The 24735-nt window shown below is 42.1% G+C and overlaps 3 protein-coding genes and 1 pseudogene across 6 annotated transcripts; 1 reads left to right on the top strand and 3 right to left on the bottom strand.

Annotated features, from left to right (window-relative positions):
• The first annotated feature begins 13 nt into the window (after window positions 1-13).
• Window positions 14-11271, top strand: tor2a (torsin family 2, member A). 3 transcript variants are annotated; one of them, XR_015086878.1, is made up of 6 exons: window positions 14-200; window positions 2056-2321; window positions 2681-2856; window positions 3079-3206; window positions 3851-9110; window positions 9215-11271. XR_015086878.1 is itself a non-coding variant. In XM_086031308.1 (6 exons), the coding sequence occupies exons 1-5, from the start codon at window positions 80-82 to the stop codon at window positions 4093-4095; spliced, it is 936 nt and encodes a 311-aa protein (XP_085887434.1). In that variant the 5' UTR covers window positions 14-79; the 3' UTR covers window positions 4096-4106; window positions 9215-11271. The 3 variants fall into 3 exon arrangements, 2 of the variants coding, with proteins under 2 accessions (XP_085887434.1, XP_085887432.1); XM_086031308.1 differs by having other exon boundaries at window positions 3851-4106; XM_086031306.1 differs by having other exon boundaries at window positions 3851-11271.
• Window positions 8692-12915, bottom strand: ptrh1 (peptidyl-tRNA hydrolase 1 homolog). The gene is made up of 5 exons (XM_086031309.1): window positions 12405-12915; window positions 10344-10557; window positions 10169-10268; window positions 9436-9481; window positions 8692-9358 (listed from the first exon to the last, which is right to left on the bottom strand). Exons 1-5 carry the CDS (start codon window positions 12588-12590, stop codon window positions 9107-9109), a joined length of 798 nt encoding a protein of 265 aa, XP_085887435.1. The 5' UTR covers window positions 12591-12915; the 3' UTR covers window positions 8692-9106.
• A 1468-nt stretch (window positions 12916-14383) lies between these two features.
• On the bottom strand, window positions 14384-17652 carry LOC147147572 (natterin-3 pseudogene; annotated as a pseudogene). Its single transcript, XR_015086764.1, has 3 exons — window positions 17568-17652; window positions 16196-16623; window positions 14384-15084 (listed from the first exon to the last, which is right to left on the bottom strand). The product of XR_015086764.1 is annotated as a natterin-3 pseudogene (transcript).
• A 3650-nt stretch (window positions 17653-21302) lies between these two features.
• On the bottom strand, window positions 21303-24338 carry LOC147147571 (natterin-3-like). Its single transcript, XM_086031194.1, has 3 exons — window positions 24221-24338; window positions 23390-24051; window positions 21303-21737 (listed from the first exon to the last, which is right to left on the bottom strand). Exons 1-3 carry the CDS (start codon window positions 24336-24338, stop codon window positions 21303-21305), a joined length of 1215 nt encoding a protein of 404 aa, XP_085887320.1.
• Between the last annotated feature and the right edge of the window lie 397 nt (window positions 24339-24735).

Raw genomic sequence — 24735 nt, 5'->3', positions numbered from 1 at the left:
GACGTGACGTCAACCAGGAAGTCCTCAGTGGCTGGGCACCCAAATGGCGTGGGGCTCTGGCTAGATCGAAATCCCCAAAATGTTAACTCTTTTGCCCGTGCTGCTTTTATGTGTGTGCGCGCCGGCCCGCTGCGTGTTCCAGAAATTATACTGCACCATCGCCGACAGCTGCGACTGTGACTTTAGACCCAACGTCAGAGGTAGGGGAGCGCTTCCGGGATTAGTTTAGCCGGCTGGTTGGTTAGTTTGTGCATGGAAGCGAGTAAGCTAACCTTGCTAAAACAGACTCAAACAACGACAACTCTGAATCACAAACTTTTACAAAGGTACTGGTGAATAGATGAAGTTATTAAGTACAGAACTAACACATTAAAGTATACAAAAAGAGCTTCTTTCACATTGGAAGTTGGTGTAAGGAACGACGATTGAATGATTTGAAGTCTGCGTACCATTGACTAGTATGTGTGTGAGCGTGACATCACTCATTTGAATGTAATCAAACAACCGCAGTTCTCCAACAGCATTTTGTTTGTTCTTTGGCGCGTAACACGCATACAGAAGGAATGTTTTAAAACACTCTCCAACTCTCCTGCGAGATGCATTCTTTGTTGAGGAACTGTCGGCCGGTTTAGTCAAATCTCCTCACTTTTGCAGCATTGTAGATGGACGGCGAAAGTCAAATTGTGCCAATATTTTCTGCTAAATAAAATATCATGGCCAAAACACAGTGAAAGAGCTCACGGGTTAGCACAGCGCCAAAAGACGATCGAAGTAAAAATAAAGGAAAACAAGGGGTTTGTTGTACACGGCCTGCCAATCCACAGATGTACACAAGAAGTGCAGATACTCTCCGCCCAAAAATGTTGTAAGTGGTGCAAAATGCTTAATCGCGGTGTAAAACGAACTCAAAATTGTAAAATAAAATAAAAACTGGTGGAAGAGTACAAAAAAGGAAAAAAGGGGAGCTGCTGTTAACTCTGTGCATGTTTTGCACCAATGAACCATGTTGACGTGAGTTGGGGACAATAGTAGTCCATTCGCAATAATACAATAATTATATAATAACAATAATAATAATACAAACCAGTAACCAAATCATAATCTATTTATGGAAAGAATAATAGTCATTTCAATCAGATTTTAATAATCGATTAATCTGTAAAGTGTTGTGTTGATCAACAAGTTGGGATAAAAAACACTTTATTCAAAAACATGACATTTTTTGACATGTTTTGGTCCGTAACATGACACAAAATGGGCAAAAATGTTGATTGTTGTTTTCCAAAGTAAAAGCACTTTTTTTAATTTTATTTTTTATTCAACACTAAAATAATCAGTCCACTTTCATGGAAGACTACAGAATTTGGCTAATATTTGTTATTGAGAAGCTGAATTTATGAGCATTTGGACAATTTTATATTAAAAGTAAGTGATTCAATGATTATCAAATATAATTGGTTATTTGATAATCGATTAGTTATTGATCATCATTGGACCTCTCATTTTAACCGATTCCGAAAATAATTATTTGTAGCAGTTGCTAGTTATTTGCTATTATTTAATCATTAAGACGTACCAAACAAACAGGAGCGATCGATTAATAAACTGTACTTGGAAAACAAATGTTTTGTCATAAACTAATTAAAAAAATACATTTTGATTTAAATAGTCGACGGAATAATTTATTCTAAAAATATTTGAGTGAATAGAGTCAGAATGCCATCAACTGGACACATTGTGTAAGGACATCATTCCACGTGACTTCGACCAACACGCTACAGTATTTACTGTTTAATGAGAAATTGGCAGAGTTGGGCATTTTACTAAAAATTTGCGGCCCGTTTATCGCTTTCCGCCTACCCCTCCGCCGTTTGTCCGGCTGGGCCAAATAGTAATCGCCTAATCCAAAACGAGTGACGAAATAAAAGCAATATAAAATTATAATGACTCAGAGCAGTATGGCTAAGACGTTTGCCATGCTGAATTATTGTTGTCTTAATATTTTCACTTTGCAAGTAAAAGTAGCTCAGACATGACTGGCGCTTTGTGAATCAGAGTTGGAGTGGGACCTGTACACGAACGTCTATGGGCAGCACCTGGCCCAGGAGGTGCTCTCTGAGGAGGTGGCGCGCTTCCTGGCCGACGAGGCGCCCGAGAGGCCGCTGGTGCTGTCCCTGCACGGCTCGTCGGGCACGGGCAAGACGCTGGCGGGCGGCATGCTGGTCCGCCACCTGTACGGCTCGGCCATGAACAGCCCCTTCGTCCACCAGTTCATCCCCACGCTGCACTTCCCCACCGGCGGACACGTGCCTGCGCAGCGGGTAGGAAGATGACTTCACTTGTTTGCCTTCAAGTGAGTCGCGAGTACGGCTGACAACAACAACAAATTTGGATAAATATGGTGATAGCGTGCAGCGGTTATGCACATTTGAATTAAGTATATACCAGTTACGTTTAAAAATGTAATTCTTAGTAAAATGTAATAATTTAATTTTTTCCCCCAAAATGTTTACTCAAAAATTTTGCTGGTTGGAGTTCGTCGTGGTAGTTATAAATTTACATTTTAAATGATAAATTACAATCTCATAATGGTAAAAACGATTTTAATATTACAATTCAAATAAAAGTTTAAAAAACACACACACAAACTCAAATAGAAGTGTGGGCTGTTGTTATCCAGGAGCAGCTGAAGTCTTGGGTGCAGGGCAACGTGACCGAGTGCGCCCGCTCCGTCTTCATCTTCGACGAGATGGACAAAATGCCGCCCGGGCTGATGGACGTTCTGGAGCCTTTCCTAGGCGACTCCCATGTGGTCTTCCGCACCAACTACCGCAAGGCCATCTACGTCTTTATCAGGTGGCTGCTCCACATTTGCCACCGTCATATCTACAGTGGCTAGCAAAAGTCTACACACCCTGTTCAAATGCAACCTTTTTGTAATGGGGGGGGAATACCCCCGATAAATAAATTCAAAGCTTTGGCCACCATTAATGTGACCTTATTGAAATGTCACTTGTTGCTAGGCAGAATTGGCGGCTGGGATGAGTTGTGTCACAAGTGTTTCATTTGTGCATATAGTACAGCAGGTGAGGAGGTGATCAACAAGGCGGCCCTGGAACAACGTGAGGCCGGGCGCGACCGAGAGGAGATGACGGCGGCCGAGCTGCAGGACGCCATCGCTCAGGCCGTCTACGACAACTCAGCCAGTGAGGAACGCCATTTTCGTTCTTTGTTCAGTCGCATTTCAAATTAAAGTTATCGATGACGGTGTTGCAGCTTTGTCATCGTTTTTTGTCAATATACCTTCATGTGAAGACGTAATGACTAAAAAAAGCTTTCACATGCAGCGTCAAATATGACCTGGAGAGAAGAAAAACAAAAACCCAATGTCCAACAAACAAACCACATCAAGTTGCATGTCAAAAAGGGATGGATGAGGGCATTCCAGCTGAAGCACAATTTTGTCAATGTACGCCCGTTGTGTTATATAGTAAGCAAACAAAAAAAAAAAAAAATAGATGCCGCACTTGGGTCAAAAATGAATTTGCAACAAATCACATCAAGTCATGTGTGAAACTAAAGTTCTGGTTGGGGGGTTTCTAGATTGGTATTTAAGTACGCCCTCATGTGATGATTTGACATTCCGAGGCAGCACCTGTCTCTAATGTGACATGGGTCCAAAATATGTTTGCAACAAACCACATCAAGTCATATCTCAAATCAAAGGTCATGATCGGGGCTTTCTGGATCAATATTGTTTATTTTCAGGATGCCTTCAGTGATGACACAATGAGCAAAAAGCTACTTTTTCATGACTGTGTCCATCAGCCTGACTTTTATCCTGCCCCAGGTGGTCTCTACAACTCGTCCATCATCCGCCAGAAGCTAGTGACCGCCTTCGTGCCCTTCCTGCCGCTGTGCCGTCACCACGTGGAGCGCTGCGCGCGGGCGCAGCTCTGCCAGCGCGGCGCCTGCTGGCGCTATGACGTGGCGCGGGCCGTGGCGGCCGACATGACGTACAAGCCGTCGCCGGGACACTACTTTTCCACCAGCGGCTGCAAAAGCGTGCTCGCCAAGATCAACCTGCTCTTGTGACGGCCGAGCAGGTACTGCAGTGCTTTGGAGCGACTTGTTCCCCTGATGCCTCCCATTTTAATTTATTTTTGAAAATCTGACAACATCAAATCTCACAGACAACTACTAAATGGGAAAGGAAGACATTTTAAGTACTAGTTGTGGGAAAATGTGTCAGGACACAGGAAGTCCAAGATGTTTCCAGAAGGAACTTTTTCAAAAGAATTTTTTTTTTTTTTTTTTTTGGAACCTTGCATGTGTTTGCTTATGTCAGGAGGTGGTGCTAAAGAGCACCTATCGAGCAAATGGTAAACATAACGTATTGTGTAGATTAGGGGTGCCCACACTCTTTCAGCCTGAGAGCTACTTATGACATGACCTGACATGACATGAGTCAAAATGATCTACCACCTACTAAAAATGCAAAACACATTATTTATAAATATATTGGCAATTATTTTGTATATGTACCGTATATGCTAGTGTACCTTGCATGACTGCATCAACCTATATAGCAAAATACAACAACAAAAAAAGTTTTGTAATTACCGTACTCTGATGACTTGCACCGAATGGAATCAGCCAGGGACGCATAGTCCGGACAGTAGCTGCTGATAGCCAGCCTCAAGCTAACAATATTGCTGGCCGCCAAGGGAACAGGACACTGTGTGACTGTGTGTGACTTAGTATACCCGATGGTGATTGGCTGCTGCGAGGTGAAATGGCAAAAAAGTTGTCTTGTTTTATACGAGCCAAATGGAGCGAATGGTTGGATTTCCGGTGCTTCGTCCCGCCGCTCCAAACGCATCATTCGTGCCGCCCCGCACGCAAACCGCGCCCACCCGCGCGAACTACTTTGACTCCAATTCAAACGCGCCGCCAGAAATGCTCCCAACGCAGTTGGTATGAACGTAGCAATACGGAGTAGTGAGGACGGATGATAGACTGGCGATCTACCCACAATGCCTTTGCGATCGACCACTTGATTACGATCGACCAGTTGATTGCGATCGACGTAATTGGCACCCCTGGTATATAATTATAATAATTATATATTATAATAATATAATTTATTTTAATACGATACGCAACTAATATGGCAAATATCAGCTTGTGGGCACTTCATCCAATGCCTAAAAATGGTGATGTTTCAAAAAAGATAATGTTCAAGTTTGACAATTGTACTGTATCAAACTGTTTGCTGTTCCTAATCTTTTGGCCACCCTATATGGAAACGAGGATCAAAATATTAGGAACAGCTTAAAAAAAGTGCTCATAAATGCATACTTGCATATTTTCCTCAATGGATAAACAGTAGTTGTCTTTTATTTTGGCGGGGTGGATGGTTTGGCGTGCGCAGAAGCAAGCTGACCTTCTTGAAAGGCTTAAAAACGTTTTATTTGAGACCACCAGTGGTTGTGTACAAATCTTTCATTTGTGTAGTGTGTGTATGATGTTGTGGTTTTGTGGATATGTTGTGTAGCTGTGTGTTGGAGGTGTGTTGTGGTTTTGGAGTGTGGTTATTGTGTAGATCAGCGCTGGGCATTTTACTAAAAATGTGCTGTCCGTTTATCGGTAAGCTTCCGCCGTCCGTTTATCCACCATTTTGTCCAGCAAGGACGAAATAATAATCGCCTCGAGGCCGGTCCGACTATCATTTTAAACGGCCTAACGTTAGCCTTTCCAACTTTCCACGTTAGACACACACTTTCTGACTTTTTCCTCACTTCCTCCTCCATTTGAGCTACTTCCTGTTCCTGTTCCTTTCCCTCCCCCTTTGACTGCTCCCCGCCAACCCCTCCCACTGACACATCTGTGAGGACAGCCGGCCCCCCTCTCCCCCAAGTCCCCCCTTTTCATTCTTGTGGCTTAGCTTCTTTCACGTGCAAATGTGCCACTGACGCTTGTCATGGCGGGGGTCACAAGGGAGGTCTGAAAGGACCAGTGGACAAGAAAAGAGGCCAACGCTTTGTGTGTTGACATTTTTTGAAAATGCAGCCCCCTCAAGACAGTTTCACTGAGCAACATGAAATTTGGTACACGTCTATCATCATGAGTTGACCCTCCCAAAAGTTTTCAGAAGGCATGTCTGAAAAGACACGGGGAGCCAGCCATTTTGGTTTGCAGCGGCCATTTTAAGATCATTCGGTCATTTCCAGATCTCAAAGGCAGACTAGACCTAATGATTTGTCAAGATTCGCCCCCAGAGCAAGTTTCACTTTCCAAGATAAAATCTTGTAGCAATGTCTGTCATGAGTACACCCACAAAAAAAAAACAAAGAGACGGGAAGCCTGCCATTTTGATTGAAATCAACATTTTGGACGTCTCCATAGATCTATCAGTAGAATTTTGAAAAATTCAGCCCCAAAGCTCATTTGTAACAGGAGCGTTGGGACGCATGTCTATCATCATTGACCTACAAAAAAAAAATGTCTCAAAATGCCATGCCCAGAAATGCAAAGCAAGCCAGCCATTTTGGTTTGAAGTGACCATTTTAGGATTAATGCAGGAATCTTGCCACCTGCAATTTCAAAAAAATCAGCCCCAAAGCCAGTTTCACTTAGAAGCATATGCAATTTGGTTGGTATGTCTATAATGAATATACACACAAAAAAGTCAAATGACCAAAAAAACACGAGAGGTCAGTCATTTTGGTCTGTTGTGATTTTACAGTGACATTATCTATCTCTAGGTCTTCAGGGATTGCTTTGGGCGGTCTCCATGACAACACTAAAACAAAGGGAGTGGCATGGTGGGAATTATTTGTCGGGGGACAGAGCGTGACCCAGTGAAGTTGGGAGGTTCTCCGGAGCAAGGTCAAATTGACTTTGGCTTTTGCGTGGTCATCAGATGGGTGGCGAAGGACAAAGGCCTCCTGGCTTGACCCAACACTTTTGATTGATGAGCAGTTCAGTTCCCACCGCATATGATGCTAATCACGCTTTGCTAGCAAACTGTTGTGCGTTAATAACTAAATACACTAATGTTAGCCCACACTACAGAGCTTGTGGAAGAATACGACACTGGCGCTTGTAACAAAATAATGTGTTTTCAGTTGATGTGTTGTTGTCTTATGCTGCTGTGTGGTTTTGTAGTGATGGTGTAGTTCTTGATGTGTTGTGTAGTACCCATGCGCTAGCGTAGATGTGCTACACAGACGTTGAGACGTGTATGAGATGATGCGTTCGGTGACACCCAGTTTGATCCTCCTTTCCCCTGTTGCCCCTAACACACACAAGGCTTGTATGTTCATCAACTGCATTGAAAGAGTGAGAGGGCATGACTGCACATCCCAGCTGGGCTGCTATGGTGTAAAATGAAACCCCCGCTGCTTCTCTCATTTAATCTAAAACAACACAAATAATCATTTTCCAGGTAATATTTTAAAACTCATATTATTCTTAGTTTTGCTGAAAAATATGCACGTTTTTTCCCCAATGGCACGCCCTTGTGCTCCCCTGGACTCTCAAACGGATGGAAAATGATACATTCCTCAAGAATTATGCTAATTTTTAATCCCCAAGGAAATAAAAACTCAGTCGCTACAATAATTGTACTCACCCATCACTTCATATTAGTCCAACAAAAACAAAAAATTAAAAGAAAAATGCGTTTTATTTAGTTTTTCTCCTTATAAGCATGAAAAAAGTTAAATAAGATAAATGGAGGGGAAAAAGCGAAGCGCGTGCAAAAGAGCTGGAGGGTGTCGTGCACGAGCGGCCAGCAACAGATGTCCACGCACAATTCTCGCGTTGGCTTTGGAAACATTTCCACGAGAATTGCGTTTGGACAATCAGCAGCGAGAGCCCACAGGACGGGAAGAACGTGCAGAAAGTCCACTTGAATTATTCCAATTATACAAAAAAAAAAAAAAAAAAAGAGTTCCGGACCACGCGGTCGCGATGCACCTGCTCGTCCCCGCCATTCGTAGCCCTCAGGCGGGCGAGAGCCTCCAATGGAAGCTGGTTCTCCTGACACCGATCACATGCACCGAGGCAACTCGCCGCAGGCCCGCCAAAAGTCGGGTACTGCTCGTGAGTACTAGTACCGCTCCGGGCACAGTACTCACGTTTCTATCCCACGCACGCGCACACGCGATTGGGCTGATAAATGGTCATTGTGGTGTGAGGGGAGAAGTGATGAATCCGGCATTGGGGAGGGTGGGAGCTTCGACCCTCTTAAAGACACAACACTTAATGGACAAGACACCATGCTTGTGTCAGTGCGACGTCAGCAATTGAACTGATAAGCAAAACAAAGGTGCGGCACGTTGGTAAACGTAATTATATTTGCATTAACACAGCTACTAACATAGTTAGAAAAAAAACAAGGAAAATGACCCACTACCCCTAAACGAGCCAATTTCTAATCCCACTGGTCAATTTTTTTACTAAACATTTGTAATCTAAGATGCAAGTAAACTTTTTTTCAGTGAAAAAAAAAAAAATTAAGATGTTTTTTAAATCAGTGTCAAAAATCAATTTATGAACATAAAGCGATTTCTGACTAACATTTGTTGTTGACCAGTGTTCTTATTTATTCACTTATCGCTTCATGAACCAAAGGCCCTTTTAATCAGAAAAGTTCATGGAAGATAAAAAGCACAAAAAAAGACCTTTCTTGTCCAACAACTTTTATTGAAAATAGACCACTGCATTAGCATTGAATGCTAATTGTTAGCCAGCATATGCAACAAGTGACAAAAAGGTAGAGATGAGTGTTGTGACATCATTTCATGTTTAGCATTGACTTTATTTTGAGAGGTTGCCACTTCCTGTTGGTCCGCTATGGCCCACTAGAACTTTAATTTAGCCCATGTGGGCAACATTATGCTTGACACTTGTAAACAACACATAGAGGCAATTGTTCAAGTGTCGTGGCAGTCGTAGATATCAAGTGAACAAAGGACTTTGATTTGGCTCTTGTGTTGTGCATTGGTGTCCATCTTTTTTTTTTTGACAGGAAATGGTGCTGAGCAAAATCTTAGGCTGCTACGTTAGCTTTGGATGCTAAACAGCTAGCCGCCATATGCTATGTACGTGTCTGCAGATGTTCTATGCTGGCGACTTTGGCTTGTCTGCCTCCAGCAGGCAAGGATGATGAGTGCCCTCTTTCTTCTTCATCTTCTTGGTATCCAAGTTGAGCGATCAGAATGTTGACACTCTGCACCAGAACCGAGTCCAGAACTTTCTGCTCCTCGGCACCGAAGCGGCCCAGGACGTGACGCTCCACCGAAGCCTTTCCCGCCGGGCGCCCAATGCCCACCCGTAGCCTGGGCATCACCTGAGGGCGGGCAACGGAAAGGAAGGAATGCAGTGAGGGGGTCGTTTGGAGCGACCAGTCACAAAATAGGTACTCACGTCCGTGCGAAGGCAGTCCATGCAGGACCGGACGCCATTGTGGCCTCTGTGGGGTGGGGTGGGGATCAATCAGCTTTTCACACAGAGATCCCATAAAATAGATATATCTTGGCATTACTGAAATAATACTAATTTGGAATTTTTGTGTTAAGTATTATGCAAATAGTCTTAATAGTAATCATTAGAAATAGAAAAAAAAACTATTTTGAATTTTTAAAAATCCCAACATTAGGAGATAAAATTGTATATTGCCATATTTTTCATAGAAAGTATTCACTTTACAGGATACAAGTGTTTTTAAAATCAAGCTGTAATAAGTTTGATTTTTAGGAAAAGGTAGTAAGCATACATCGACAAATACATTTTTTAAATCAAGTCGATATATAACAATAATAAATTTGTATTTTAGAAAAAGTATGAACTATAGCTGATGCGACCGAATATTTTTAGAATTTATTATTCTACCGATAATTCCATTAATAGGATAACAACTGATTTTGCATTATTAGCAACAACAAGACCATATAGGATTGCCATCCTCACTTTCCACACCAAAATATCTGTGACTTTGAAGGTGTGTGGCTTTAAAAGGCCAGGCCAGGCCTGGTGTGGGAGCGCAGTTAGCGTGTTAAGTGCATTTTGTTTCCGTTTCACTATTTGACTTTTTTTTGTAGTCAAATTATTATTCTATGAAGTGTTTCAGGCTGCGTGAAAGCGGCCTTTCGGGACCGACCTGGCGCTTCCCCCGTGTTTGATGGCGACCTTTCCTAAAGGTTTGTCCAGCTCATCGTGCACCAGCAGGATGTCCTCGGGCTGGACGCCGTACTTGCTGGCTAAACAGAAGAGGATCACGTTTCAGACCGCTCGATCGGGGTTGATCATGGCGTTTGTTTTTGTTTGTTGTTTACCTGCTTTGGCCACCGCCACGCCGTTGATGTTCATCAGCACTCGGGGGCGCAGCAGCACTAGGCGGCGCGCGTCTGCCACCAGCACCTCGCCGCACAGCTGTCGGTCGCCGCGCCAACGCTCGCCAAGGCCCAGGCGGGCGGCCAGGGCGCCCACTACCGCCATGCCTACGCTGTGGCGGGTGCCCTCCATGCCCGGGTTACCCAGGCCCACCACCTGAAGCAGACACAACAGAAGGAGAATACAGAATATTTTGGAAAAGGGTTGTAATCATTCGGGGAAAGTAATATTGTGCGAATTAAAATTTTTTTTAAAAAGAAACACTAGAAGTATTTTTGAGGAGAGATACGAATCAATCTTCTTCAAATATACTAGAAGTATTTTTGAGGAGATGTAAGAATCAATCTTCAAATCAAGAAGAAAACCTGAGACAAAATGTTTAAAAAAAAAAAGAAGTACTTTTTTGGGATGGAATATTAATGTTAGTAAGAAGTATTTTTTTATTTTCTCAAATAAACTTTTTATATGTATAAGAACAAAATTGATTATAGAAAAAGTCGTAATTATACAAAAATCAAGCTGCATTTATTCCAGAATAAAATCGTATTTTTCAAGAAAATAAAAAAAGTAATCTTGGGCGAACAAAGTTTTTTTTCCAAGAAAGGGAAGTCGAGGAAAACTTGCGACTTGACTGTGTTTCAACTCTGCCACTGTTCCCCCGCTCACAATCTTTTGGTTTTTCTTCACGTTCTGTTATGAGCCAAATGACGCAAGGCAAGGCGTCCTTCCAGAAGCATCCGCAGAGGTCGGCGCCTGGCACGTATGCTACCTCCGCCATGGCTGGCACCATTGTGTCCACTGTACGTTGTTCTTTTGTAATTCATTGTGGACTTGTTGTGCATGATAAATAAACTCGTAGCATTGTGTAAATAGCAGAAAACATTCCTCTGCACCCAACTTTTTTTTGTTCTAAAACTTCCACCTTTCTTATCCTACATCCAAATTATGTTTTGATCACTCAGAACATCTATACGCTTACATATATTTTTAGTAGATATTTTTCACATTGCTAAAATTGTGCACTTTTCCTCATTTTCCATTGGAAAAAAAATCCAGTGAAAAAGTAATCTTGCAAACACATTACGATTGTTTTGACGAAAAACGTATTTGAGATATTTTCCGAGACCAGTCATAATATTACAACAGTAGGGGAGAGTGGGGTAAGTCGTGCCAATTTTTACTTAAAGTGCCTTTTACGCAATGGGATCACAGGAATGCCTCCAACTAAAATACGTACATTTAGTTTAGGATGTTGTGCATGCCTGGTAGCAATCACTTTGGATCTTAAACAGTTGGGAGAAATATAGCTTGGGGGAAAAAAGTGGTTTTGTGGCACAACTTGCCCCAAGAAACTTGCGGAGAAAACATTTTGGGGGAAAATTCAATTTACATAAGAAAAAAAAGTGTTTTTTTTCTAAAAAAAAAGTTAATATTACAACAAAGTTATATTTTGGGGGAACATTTTAACTATATAGATAAAGCTTTTTTGTAATAAAGTTGTTCCAATATTAATATAAAGTAAAGTAGCATTATGGAAGTATGTGCAAAAAAGTTTAATTATAAATCCAATATAAATTATTCCTAAGCCTTTGATTACATTGGATTGATATATCAATTATCTTTGAACCAGTTCTCATTATATTGTACTTAACGTGTACTCACATTTTTCAGTTGATCTCGTCACACTTATCAGCTATCCAGAGTCCACATTGTAAGCAAGATAAAGTGCCAATTCAACCAAGTGGGATTATTTAGTTTATGCCGAATTGAAATGCAGCCTCTACGTTTTCAGAACACGTCTTCACTTATGTTTTATGGCGTTTAGGCTACAATGAACGCGCAGGTAATTATTTTAAAGACAAGTATTCGAGCGGAGTATCGTTCTGACTCAAGCCCCACGAGAATAATGCACGCTTTTGAGTGTAATTTCAACCCGAAGTGGAGTTTTGGTGACATCGGTCCGTAAACACAAGACATATTCAAGGACACATATCCAGACTCACCATCCTTCGTCGACCTTGTGCGTGCACTTGCGTCTCGCAACTCATAGCCGCCGCGACCGGCTCGCGCAGACAAAGCCGGCTGACAATTCTCGTCAAAAAACGTTGCATGGTCAGAAAGTAGCGTCGTAGTGGGCGCAAAGTGCAACAAAGGCACGTAAATATGCCAAAGAGCAAGCGCTCTATCATTCGGCCGATGACAAAGTGAAATAAAAGACGGCGAACGTTGGCAAAAACATTATTTTGGCATACAGTCTGACAGCTTTGACTGCTAGTTCGGTTAGCAACCAGGGGTTAGCATGCTGTGCCTTGCTGGATAATGCTGTTAAACAACAATATTCGAAAAACTAAAAGGCGAAGACAACAAAGAACTAGAGAAAGACTTTTGCGGCAATGTATCAGTAATATCAAGATGTATATTACATTATATTTCCGAAAAGTCAAATTTTGTGTTGAGTCGTAGTCTTCTTCGTCAAGAAAAGAGAAAAACTGCCACACAGCGACACCTGGCTGGGTACCTGACAACTACAATATCTAATACAATGTCAACCATAAAATATTGACACCTTGAAGACCGAACATGCCGTTTTGCGGGACAAACAGTGTTTTAATGACAAAGCTTTTTGTGAACGAATAGGGCGTTTAAATGGAAAATTCTCATGTTTTTTTATAAACCAAAATAGCTATTTTTTGTGATGTAATTGTGTTTTCGAGGGAAAGCAACATTTTCATAGCCTAATGCAGCTCATTTTGGTTAACAGTTAGTTATAATGGCAAAGCAATGTTTTTGGTAGCCAAATACAGCCCTTTTTTGAACAAGTGTAACTTTTTTATTGTTGTTAATTTTGGTCTCTTGTAACAAATCTGAGTTAAAAAAAACAATTTAATGGCAAAACATCTTGTTTTTTTTGCCTAATATGATGTTTTAATGGCTAATCATATCATTTACATGGAGCACTAATATTTTTTTAGGACAAATCTATCATTTGAGGGTTTTTTTTCAAATATATCACATCATATAGTAGTTTCATGACACTATACAGTATAGTGAAATGATACATTTTGTCATGAGTTACTGCATTTTCGTACATAAATATAAATATAACACTTTGGTGCAGAGATGGGCACTTTACCCTATTTTGCCGGTCCGTCCTCTGTCCGTGACCTGGGCACCCTTCAATCATCGTCCCTCCATCCCTATTCATAAAAATAATCGTCCTCCATCCCCGTCCGTCCTTGTCCTTTTAAAGCGTTTCCGTCCTTACATTTCACTGTGGAAGAGAGGCTAACGGCAGAGGTTTCATAATTCGTAAACATTATTTACAGCTCAGTAGCTGCCTAATTTCCTATTCATATTCCCTTACCGGATGGGAGTAGCGTGAGTAGATTGAATCGTTTACACCTGTGTAAGTGTCATTTAGCTGCCAACACACACACCGTCAGTGGCTAGACTACGAAACCCGCCAGGGGACATCACAAGAATACTTAAGATTGCGTTATAATGCAATACTATTGTGTTTTATTGTAGAACGTTTGTATTAAAATGGAATAAATTCAGTTTTAATTTAATTATTTTGCAATAAAAATAATTATTGCAAAATAGCTCAATGTTATTTCAGGAGGAGAACGAGAAACCTCCACTTCCGGGTTGTTGTGTATGGTGGCGCTGGCATGAGCATCAATGATGGTTTGGGGAGATTTTTATGCTCTAGAGATGTCCCACACAAGGACATACTTTGCATGCAAAGGGATAAGGTATATACTAAATGTTAATCCTAAATGTTAAGTTAACCAAACAAAATTGCTATCCACCTTTCTCCTAGGCCCCACACAGTAAGGGAGGCTCCGTGGTATCGCAGAAGAGAACAGTGGTCTCTCATGATAGAAATCCACGACAAATTTCATGTTGCTGAGTACACTGGCTTTCCCCAAACTTAAAGGAATACAGTCAAAAAAACACCGAAATTTTCCAAACACAACCATAACAGTCATGAAAAGATTTTATTTCTTCATGAAATTCAGATTGTTACAAGACGTCGTCTTCGTCTCGTATGAGCTGGCACGGAACGGCGTCGGCCACTGGCTGGCATCGCTCCACCACGGCGTTGATCTCGCCCACGCTGACGCCGTCATAGGTCCCCGTGATGGTGGTCCAGTGCGTGTCTCCGTTGTGGTTGGTGCGACTCAGCCGCGCCTTAAAGGGGATGTCGGCTCTCATCTTGCGTCCATCCATCCTGACGCCGCACCAGAAGTTGGACGGCACCAGGAGCTCCACGCTGACCGAGTGGCTCACCGCCTCCAGCAGGCTGGTCCCCTCGGAGAAAGTGACCGTCTGCTCCTCGGTGAAGTCGACATTCCCGGGCCCCAGGATGGGCACCTTGGCCTTCATGGTGGACACGGAGCCGTTGCGGGTCTCCCGGCCGGTGTCCCAGGTCTTCTCGCCGGTGCTGGTCTTGTCCAGCGTCACGGTCTTGCGCACGGCGTGGCACTCCAAATTGGTGACTTTGGCCAGCTGCAGGGTCTCGGGCGGGTGGTGGAAGAGCTCCATCTGGTCCACGGCGTACTCCACGTGCGAGATGTGTTGGCTGTACACGTCGGGGTTGACCCGCAGGACCTGGTAGCTCTTGTACCAGTACTCGTCGCCCTCCCACGGAAGGAAGAAGGCCTCGTGCAGGCTCACCACCTTCAGCGAATCAAGTTGGCATGCTTTAAAAGACTCATTTGGGATTTTCCCAAGAATAAAGTTCTACTTTTTAAGAAAAAATGCAATCTTACACAGATTTTTTTCAATAAAAAAGGTTTGAAGAAAAGTTCTATTTTTTTTCTGAAGATGTACTTACGGCAGGGTACTGCAATGACCCCAGAAAGGGGAAAAAGTCGAGTATCACGTTATTTCCCGTTACACATTTTAACATGCTAAAGTTCTCCTTAGAACTTGATGAATTCTAACATACAAAATTTCAAAATCTAATGTGATAAGTTTCATGTTATAACGTGATGTGTTTCACATTTTAATGTGATAAGTTTCACATTATAACGTGATAGGTTTTCCGTTTTATCATGTTAGATTTCATATTCGACTTTCACGATCTAATGTGAAAAATTTCACATTCCAATATGATAAGTTTCACGTTATTAATGTGATAAATTTAATATTTTAACGTGATAGCATAAAAAAATTGACATTCTAACTTTTTAACGTGAAAAGTTTCACTTTATTAATATTATAAATGAATCTAAATTTCACATGATAGATTTTACATTTTAACATGCTTCACGTTATATTGTGAAACATTTCACGTTCTGATGTGATAAGTTTCACGTAATGTGATAAATTTCACATTTTAACGTGGTAACTTTAAAATTTTAACATAAAAAAAAAAAAATCACATTCTAACAATAAGTTTCACATTTTAATAAGTTTCAGGTCACGTGATAAATGTAATGTTTGTGAAAAATGCCACGTTTTAACAAATTCCCATTTTACATTTCACAATCGAATGTGAAAGTTTTTATCTTTTAACGTTATGGATTTTGCATTCTAATTTGATCAATTTCACATTCTGACGTGATAAATTCCCAGTTTTAATATGGTAAGTTTCATGTTTTAACACGATAATTTTCACAGTATAACGTGAGAAATTTCCCGTTGAAACATGATAAGTTTCATGTTTTAATGTAAAAAATCCCAATCAGTTCTAACCTGTTAATTTACGTTATAATGTGATAAATGTTTGCATTGTTTAAAAAAAATAATAAAAGCCATGACGTATATGTTTGGGAGCACTGCCCACCTTGCCAAGACCGTACTTGTTCTTGCCCACAAAGATGTCAACGTCTTGGCACGTACGGACGGCATGCGAGGGGACCGAGCCGTACGAGTCCTCCGCCCACTCCAGGAACTCGAAGCGGTCCACGTTGACCAGCACGTCGAAAACGGTTGATGTGTACTCCTTGTCGGCGTACGGGTAGCGGCAGGCGTCGTGCGTGAAGAAGCCAGCTTCGCAGTTCACCTTGCACACGTAGTCGGTGCGCTGCGTGTAGCCATTAAAGATGGCGACCGCCCCGTCGGGAAGGGCGCCGTTCCACGGGACCCACCTGAGGTTGGCGTGCTCGCCGAAGTCGGCCGAGGGGGAGGAGGAGCCCGGGCCTCGTGGGGCGGGGTCATGGGCCGCTTCCATGGGTGGGACCACCTCCCCCAGGGCCACGTTCAGCCACGCTTCTTCTCACACACAGACGCACAAAAGTACACATTAGCAACTTTTCACAAATTAAATTTTATTTCCTCCCTCAAGATTCTTTAGCAGAATTCATCAGAGTTATATTTGGCAAGAATACTCTTGAAAAGTTTTGTTGAAAAAAACGAAGAAAAAAATATTTTAAGAATAAAGTTTGTCAAAATTTAAATAGTATTTGTTCCCCCCTCAAATTAATATTTGTTCAGACGGGAGTCATTTTTTTCATACGGTTTGTACTTTTCAAGAAATTTTTCATCAATAAATTGTATTCTTCAAAATTAAAAAAAAAATTCAATTAATCTTTTTTCCCAAGAAAAGCTATTGAGGTCACTTATATAAGTCTTTATATAATTTGTTTTTGTCTGTGGTTGTTACTGCTCCTTCATTCAACCTCAACCTCACTAACCTAAATGACATTTTTTCAAATCAAATCAAATTGTATTTATATAGCACTTTTCACACTTAGGATGCAACTCAAAGTGCTGTACATTAAATACATCAAAATACAACAATACAGAACCCGCTCCCGCCTTCCCTCCCTCCCTCGCAATCTACGCAAAGACAGACATCCACAAGCACACTTACACTCACGCACACTCACGCACACACACACACGCCCCCACACACCCCCACACACACACCCCCACACATCCACACACACACACGCACACACATAACCCTAAAAAGCGACATGGCAAGGCGCAGAAAAAACAAAAATGAGGAAAGAGTACCCCAGGGGAGCTTGTCCACGCTGGGAGGAATGATAGCCCATGGCCACGGGTAGCACCACCACCAAAGAATTTTTTTCAGATTTTTCCCTTCACTTTATTTTTCAAGAACAATAACGTTTTTTTCATGATTAAAGTAGCATTTTTTTTTCTCTTAAAAAAACAGAAACAACATTTTTTTTTATCCATGTGTGACTCACTGGACTGGCGTGGGTCCGACTGCAGCGTCGGGCAGCAGAGCTTCAGCAGAAGCCCGGACACCAAAGCAACAAGACACGTCCTCATCTGCAAAAACGTTCAAACGGTCAGAAAGGTGAAATAAAATAAAAATAAAAAGTTGTAATCTTCAGAGAATGAAAACTTCTCATAAAGATAAAATGGTATTAAAATAAACTTGTATTTTTTCTTGTCCTATTTTTACAAGAGGGAAATTCCTTAAAAAAAAATGTATTTAGGGTTTCAAAGTGGGACCTATGAATATAATCTTAACATGATGGCTTAATGGTTTTATGACAATCCCCCCCCCCACAGTCAGTATTGCATGCAGTTCTCTTGTGGTTCTTCAGAGGGCAGCAAAGTCAAGCCAAAACTTGTGCAACACAGGACACTTTTTTTAAATGGAATTTTTGTTGTTTTTGGGTGTTTGCAGTGACGCTTTACCTTGTTGACGCGTTGCTCGTCCGCAGCGTTGGTCTCGATGTTTGGCGCACACGAACACCGTTTTAACGTCTCCAATGTGACCTTCGACTCCAATAAAGGAGAGACAAGATGTTGCCAGATTCTTCCTACACTTTAAAGGCGTCAGCACTTCAATGACAACACAACTCAACTTGTTTAAAAACCTTAACCCTGCCTTAAAACCCTAACACTAGCTTGAAACCCCAAAATTGCCTTGAAACCTGACTTTGTAACTCATGTTTAAAACCCTAACCTTAGTGTGAAGCCCTAACCCAAATTGGAAACACTACGTTGAAAGTCTAGCCTTTAGTTTGAGACCCTACTTTTGAACCTTAATCCTAGATTGAAACCCTACTTTGAAACCCTAACCTTAGTTTTAAACCCTACTTTTGAACCCCCCCTCCCTAGTTGAAAACCCTACTTTGAAATCCTAACCCTAGTTTCACACCCCACTTTCGCTTTGAAACCCTAAGCCTCGTTTTAATCCCTACTTTGTAACCCTACTTTAAAACCCGAACCCAAGTATAAAACCCCACTTTGAAACCCTAACTCTAGATTGAAACTTGACTTTGAAACCCTACCCCTAGTTTTAGACCCTACTTTGAAACCCTGAACCCATATTTGAAACTCTTTTTTGATACCCGAACCCTAGTTTAAAAACATACTTTGAAATTGTAACCCTACTTTGAAACTTTACTATGCAACCCCAACCCTAGTTGGAAACCCTACTTTGAAAGTCTATCCCTTGATCGAAATGCTCCTTTGAAACCCTAGCTTTGATTTAAAACCCAGTCTTGACATGAAACCCTACTTTGAAACCTTTAACCATACTTTGAAACCATAGCGCTTGTTTGAAACCCTGATTTGGAAGTCTCACCTTTGTTTGAAACTAGTGATGGGTCTCGGTATCGTGCCGATCGGGTACTTGTGGAGGCAGTTGATACCAGCAAGTGAACCCAAATCTGACATGAAGTCATTTCTCCTCACCAGCAGTTGGCGCTACACTGCAGCGCTTGAACACATGACTTTGCTAACCCTTTTCAACTTTTTCATGAACATATCGTTGCGGTTGGATATGAGAGCAACTGTGTTCGTTTTGGGCGGCTTTGTGAGCGCACAGATGCCAGGACGGCGTCCAAAGTGACGACGAGATAGCGCCACGCAAGCTAACCTTTTGAAATCCTCCTGTTTACTTTGGGATGAGTGCGGCAGATAATGCGACAAGATTTATGGTACTTACGTGGTCCAACAGATAAGATTGTCAACGTTGTTGTTTTAGCATGAGCGATAAGAAGCGACGAGGCCTCCGCGTGACCTTGACAGCCAAGGTGACAAGCGGCCGACGTTTGTCTCAAGGTCACCGAGCACGGTGGCTGACTTCGCTTCACTCATGCACCAGGACGTACGGAAATCAACTTCTGGAACTTGTAAATAAGCCTTTTCCACAAAAAAGGGGTTAAAATATCATTTTAAATCCATCTTTAAAATATTCATAAATGTTGGTAATTGTAATACATTTATTACTTATGTTGTTTGATTTATTTGAATCATTTGTTTTAATTACATGTAGTACTTGCATTATTTGTATCATTTTAATGATTTGGTTTACATATGTTGTACTATTTATATGTACAACTAGCCTTATTTTTTATTTTAATTATTTCTATTTTTTGTATCATTTTATTATTTCTGTTCTTTTACTACTTCCATTATTTGTGCTATTTTAAATATTTGTTTAACTTGCAATATGTATTGTACTTTTCACTTATATAACATTTGCATTATTGTTCTTATTGTATTACTTTTGATTGATTTTATTACAGCTATTATTTATTTTTATGACTTCTTGTCCTGCGCCTTTCCCCACAAAAGTGCAGGGTCATCTTATTTGTTTATCACTTGTAGTAAAATCTTTGTGAGTGAAGTTGACTTCTGAAGTTGAGTTGACTTTATGATTTGAGTCCAATTTCAAAGAAAAAACCCTGCTGACTCATCACATTGACATCTTAAATGCAGCTTACTTTCAAACCTTACCAATTGATAACCCTCGTTTGAAACCTTAACCCAACCTTCAAACCCATATTCCAAACCTTGACTTGTAACTATGACTTTGAAACCAAATTTGAAGCCCTACCCCAAGCAAATTCAAACCCAGGCTTGAAAGCTACATTTTGTAAACTTGGCCTGAATTCCCAAACCTGGCTTGAAATCATAACACTGACTTGAAAGCTTTATTTAAAACCTTTACTTTGAACCCTAGCCCTTATTTGAAACCCTAAACTTAGTTTGAGAACCCCGTCTTTGGCTTGAAACCCTACTTTCTAACTTCAAGCCCTAATTTGAAACGCTAACATGAAGACTTAACTTGAAACCCAACCCTGGCTTGAAAAACTTTTAACTTGAAACCTTATTCATAACTCAAAAACGTTACCCTTACTTTGACTCCCAAGTAGTGTTTGTAACCCTAAGATAGAAGGCTTGAAACCGTAACCCAAGTTTCTGACATAGAAACCCTAATTCTTAATTTTTTGAAGGCTTAACTTTAAACCGTAACCCAGTCTTGAAATCATAACTTTGAACCCTAAGACACGTTTTTAAAGCCTCATTTCAAACCCTAAACCTTTTTGAAACCCAAACCCAGATTTAAAACCATAACCCTTGTTTCTAACTTCAAACCCTAATTCAAAACCATCATTTAAATCCCTCATCCTGGCATGAAATACTAACCAAAGCTTCAAACCGGAATTTGAAACCTTAACTTTAAAATCTAACCCTTGTTTCCAACTTCCAACCTTAGTTCAAATCCCTATTTTGAAGCCTTCATCCTGTCTTGAAACCTTAATGCAAGCTTCAAACCCTGATTTGACATCTTAACTTTAACTCCCAAAAGATGTTTGTAACGCTAGGTTTTTAGTGTATAACTTCAAACCCTTATTTGTCATCGTAGTTTGAAACCTTAACTTTAATCAGGCTTGAAACCCTAACCTGAAACTATAATTATGACTTGAATCCGTCATTTAAAAACATACTTACTTTAAACTAGGGGTGGGCAATTCCGGTGCTCAAGGGCCAGTATCCTGCATGTTTTATATGACCTAACCCTAACCCTTGTTTGAACCCCAAACACAGACTTGAAACCCAAACACTAGAACCCTTAACCACTGCTTGCAAACCTACTTCCGTAGCCATACGCATTGAAGAGACGATTTTTTTTCAATTTTTATTGCAAATAATGAGCTGGTGACACATCACTGTCGTCATGGCGACGGACAGGGCTGCGCGTCCTCCACGGGCTGGCATCGGTCCACTACGGCGCGCACCTCTCCAATCTGGACGCCGTCGTATGTGCCCGACACGGATGTCCACTGGGTGTCGCCGTTGCGGTACGTGCGGCTAAGGCGGGCCGTGTACGGGACGTCGGCCTTCACCTTGCGGCCCTCCATTCGCACCCGGCACGAGTGGTTGGGCGGCACCGTCAGCTCCACCGACACCGAGTGGGAGACGGCCTCCACCAGGGTGGTCCCGCGGGAGAACTGCAGCGTCTTCTCGCCGCTCAGCTCCAAACCGCCCGAGCCGATCAGCGGGATCTTGGCCGTGATGCTTCCAACGATGCCCAGCATGGTGGCCCGGCCGATGTTCCACGTGGTCTCCTTCTCGCTGGTCTTAGAGATGGTGACCGTCTTGCTCACCGCCTACCAACCAAATTGAAAGTCAGTTCACTGGAAACTGACGTGAAATTTCACATGGTAAATTGTCCAAGCGCCGTTCTCCAAATTGGACACTTTCCAGAAAATCCATCCATCCATTATCTATACCGCTTCTCCTCACAAGGGTCGCGGGCGTGCTGGAGCGCATCCCAGCTGTCTTCAGGCAGTAGGCGGGGGACACCCTGAATTGGTTGCCAGCCAATCGCAAGGCACACAGAGACAAACATCCGCACTCACAATCACACCTAGGGACAATTTAGAGAGTCCAATCAACTTACCATGCATGTTTTTGGAATGTGGGAGGGAACCGGAGTACCCGGAGAAAACCCACGCAGGCACGGGAAGAACATGCAAGGGAGGCCGGAGCCGGGATCGAACCCACGACCTCTGAACTGTGAGGCGGATGTGCTAACCAGTCGACTACCGTGCCGCCTTTAAGGAAAATATTATGGAGAAATTGTAAGTCATTTAGTGGAAAAGTATCACATTCAAGCAAAGGGGTGGAGAATTTCCAGTAAATGTTTGGAAAATTCCTGGAAGGTTTCCATAAATTCGCATGGAAAGTGGCTTTTGGAAACTCTGTTTTCCAAATTGGAAGCTTTCCCTGGGAATTTATTGGAATTAACTGGGAATTGAAGGAAATTTAAATGGAAAGACACACAAGCAAAGGGGTGGAAAATTTCCAGCAACTTTCTGGTAAATTTCCAGAAAGGTTTCTTTGAATTACTGTGCAAAGTTCAGCTGCGGAATTTTGAAACATTGTTTTGCAAATTGGAAATGTTAAATTGGAATTCTTGGGGATTTTATAGCATGTAATTAATTGGGAATTGCTGATTTTTTAATGCACCAGTATCACATTCAAGCATAGTGTTTGAACATTTCCAGTAAATTTTCAGAAACTTTTCTATACATTTTAGACGTTAAGATGGCGAAGTTGATAGATACTGTATTCCAAAATTGGAAAGGAAAAGGGAATTCAGGGTAATTTAATAGAAAGGTATCACACATTCAAGCAAATGTGATGGAAAACCTTTTGTAAACCCCCGGTAAATTTCCAGTGCAGGTAATCTGGGCTATTCAAAAGTGGGAATTTTCCACGGGAATTTGTGGAATTTCTTTGCACTTCTTTCTTTCTTTCTTTCTTTGTATTTGCATTCCATCAAATAGGTGGGAAATATTTTGCAAATTTCTAGAAAATTTACTGTAAATATCCATGGGAAGCTAAACCTGGCAATTTTGATAACCTAGTATTCTTTATTGTAAATTTTCCATGAAAATTAATGGGAATTCAAGGGAATTTGTACAAAATTAACCGGAAATTGAATTGAATGGAAAGGTATCACACTTAGGCAAAGAGGTGGTAATTTTCAGGAAATTTGCATTAGATTTCCTGTAAATATTTTGGGGAAGTTAGGCTTGGCAATTTTGTCACTATTGTGTTCCAAACATGAAACTTTCCATGGAAATTTGTGGGATTCGTGGCAATGAATGAAAATCAAGAATAATTTACAATAATGGAACTGTATTACATTCCAGCAAAGATCCGTTAAATAAACTTCCTTAAAAGTTCAGCTGGGCAACTTTTGGACCTGCCTTCAATGTGGTCAATTCCTGGTTTGTTGTTTGTCATCCCCTACCTGGCATTCGTTGTTGGTGACGGCGGAGATGCGCATGGTCTCGGGCGGGTACTGGAAGATGGCCACGTGGTCCAGGTCGTAGCGGACGTGGGAGATGTGCTGCGTGTACGCGTCCCGGTTGATGGTCAAGACCTGGTACTTCTTGTACCAGTACTCGTCACCCTCCCACGGCAGGAAGAAAGCCTCGAACTGCGGCACCACCTTCCCCAGGCCATACTTGTTCCTGCCCACGAAGATGCCCACGCCAAGGCACGTCCGCACCGAGTGCGGCGGCACAGAACCGTACGAGCCTTCCTTCCACTCCAGGAACTCGAAATTGTCCCTGTTGGCCAGGACATGGAACTCGGGGGCGTAGTACTCGGCGTCTCCGTAGGGGTAGCGGCAGTAGGGCCCCAGGGCGGCGTTGTAGAAACCCGCCTCGCACTTGTACATGCACACGTAGTCGGTCCGCTCCGTGTAGCCATTGTAGATGGCCACGGCGCCGTCGGGCAGCGAGCCGTTCCACGGCCGCCACTCCAGGTTGACGTTTTCGCCGAACAAGAAGTCGGATGGCAGCGCCTCCCGCTGCTGCAGGTCGGCAGGGGCGGCCGGAGATGCGGGCGGGGCTGGAGCAGGAGCCCGGTCGGGAACGTTGCCCTCTAGCTGTGGGTTGAGAAGGGACACTGCCGGGAAAGCAAAGGTGCTGTTAAGAGACTCGACGGTATATATGCAGTATCGATCTCTTTTTTTTTGTTTTTTTTTTAAGTATATATATATATATAATACAATTGTATATGTTTGTATAAAGACACACTGTAACACAGGATGCAACACTTTTTCACGATTTTTCACCTTTCCTGCGCTGGGCGCTCCTCTGGATGACGTCATGCACGCCAGCACAGGCCCCGCCCACAAGCACGCACAGCAACAACAGCGCCCTCATCTGCTCGTCAAACAACATAGTCAACATCCTCACGTATTGTGTACCATTCAGGGCTGGATTATATAATACTAGTAGGACAACTACATGTTACTAGGGACGCAAAACTGTGCACTAGTTGACTGGGTCCAACTGTATGGTGCTTGTACAACTCGTCACATTAAAGAATTACACTAGTTAACATTTTGCTCTTCACTTGTTTTTTTTTAGTTGCAAACATATGAGTGCACCGTTTCTGCCTCACTCGCCATAAGTTACTAGTGTGCCCTAGATGTTCTACTTTTGTGCCCAAATCGTTCCACCTGTATGCCCCAGTCATACGACTGAGAGTTGTAGTTGTTTTACTAGTTTGTCCTTTCTGTTGTACTAGTGTGCCCTAGGTATTCTATTACTGTGCCCTTGTCATTTTTCAAGTGTGGCCCGATCA

Source organism: Filicampus tigris, chromosome 5 (assembly GCF_054856515.1).
Source record: "Filicampus tigris isolate MCC_2025a chromosome 5, RoL_Ftig_1.0, whole genome shotgun sequence".
NCBI lineage: Eukaryota > Metazoa > Chordata > Actinopteri > Syngnathiformes > Syngnathidae > Filicampus > Filicampus tigris.
Note: the sequence above shows the minus strand (reverse complement) of the source record. Positions and strands in the feature narration are given on the sequence as shown.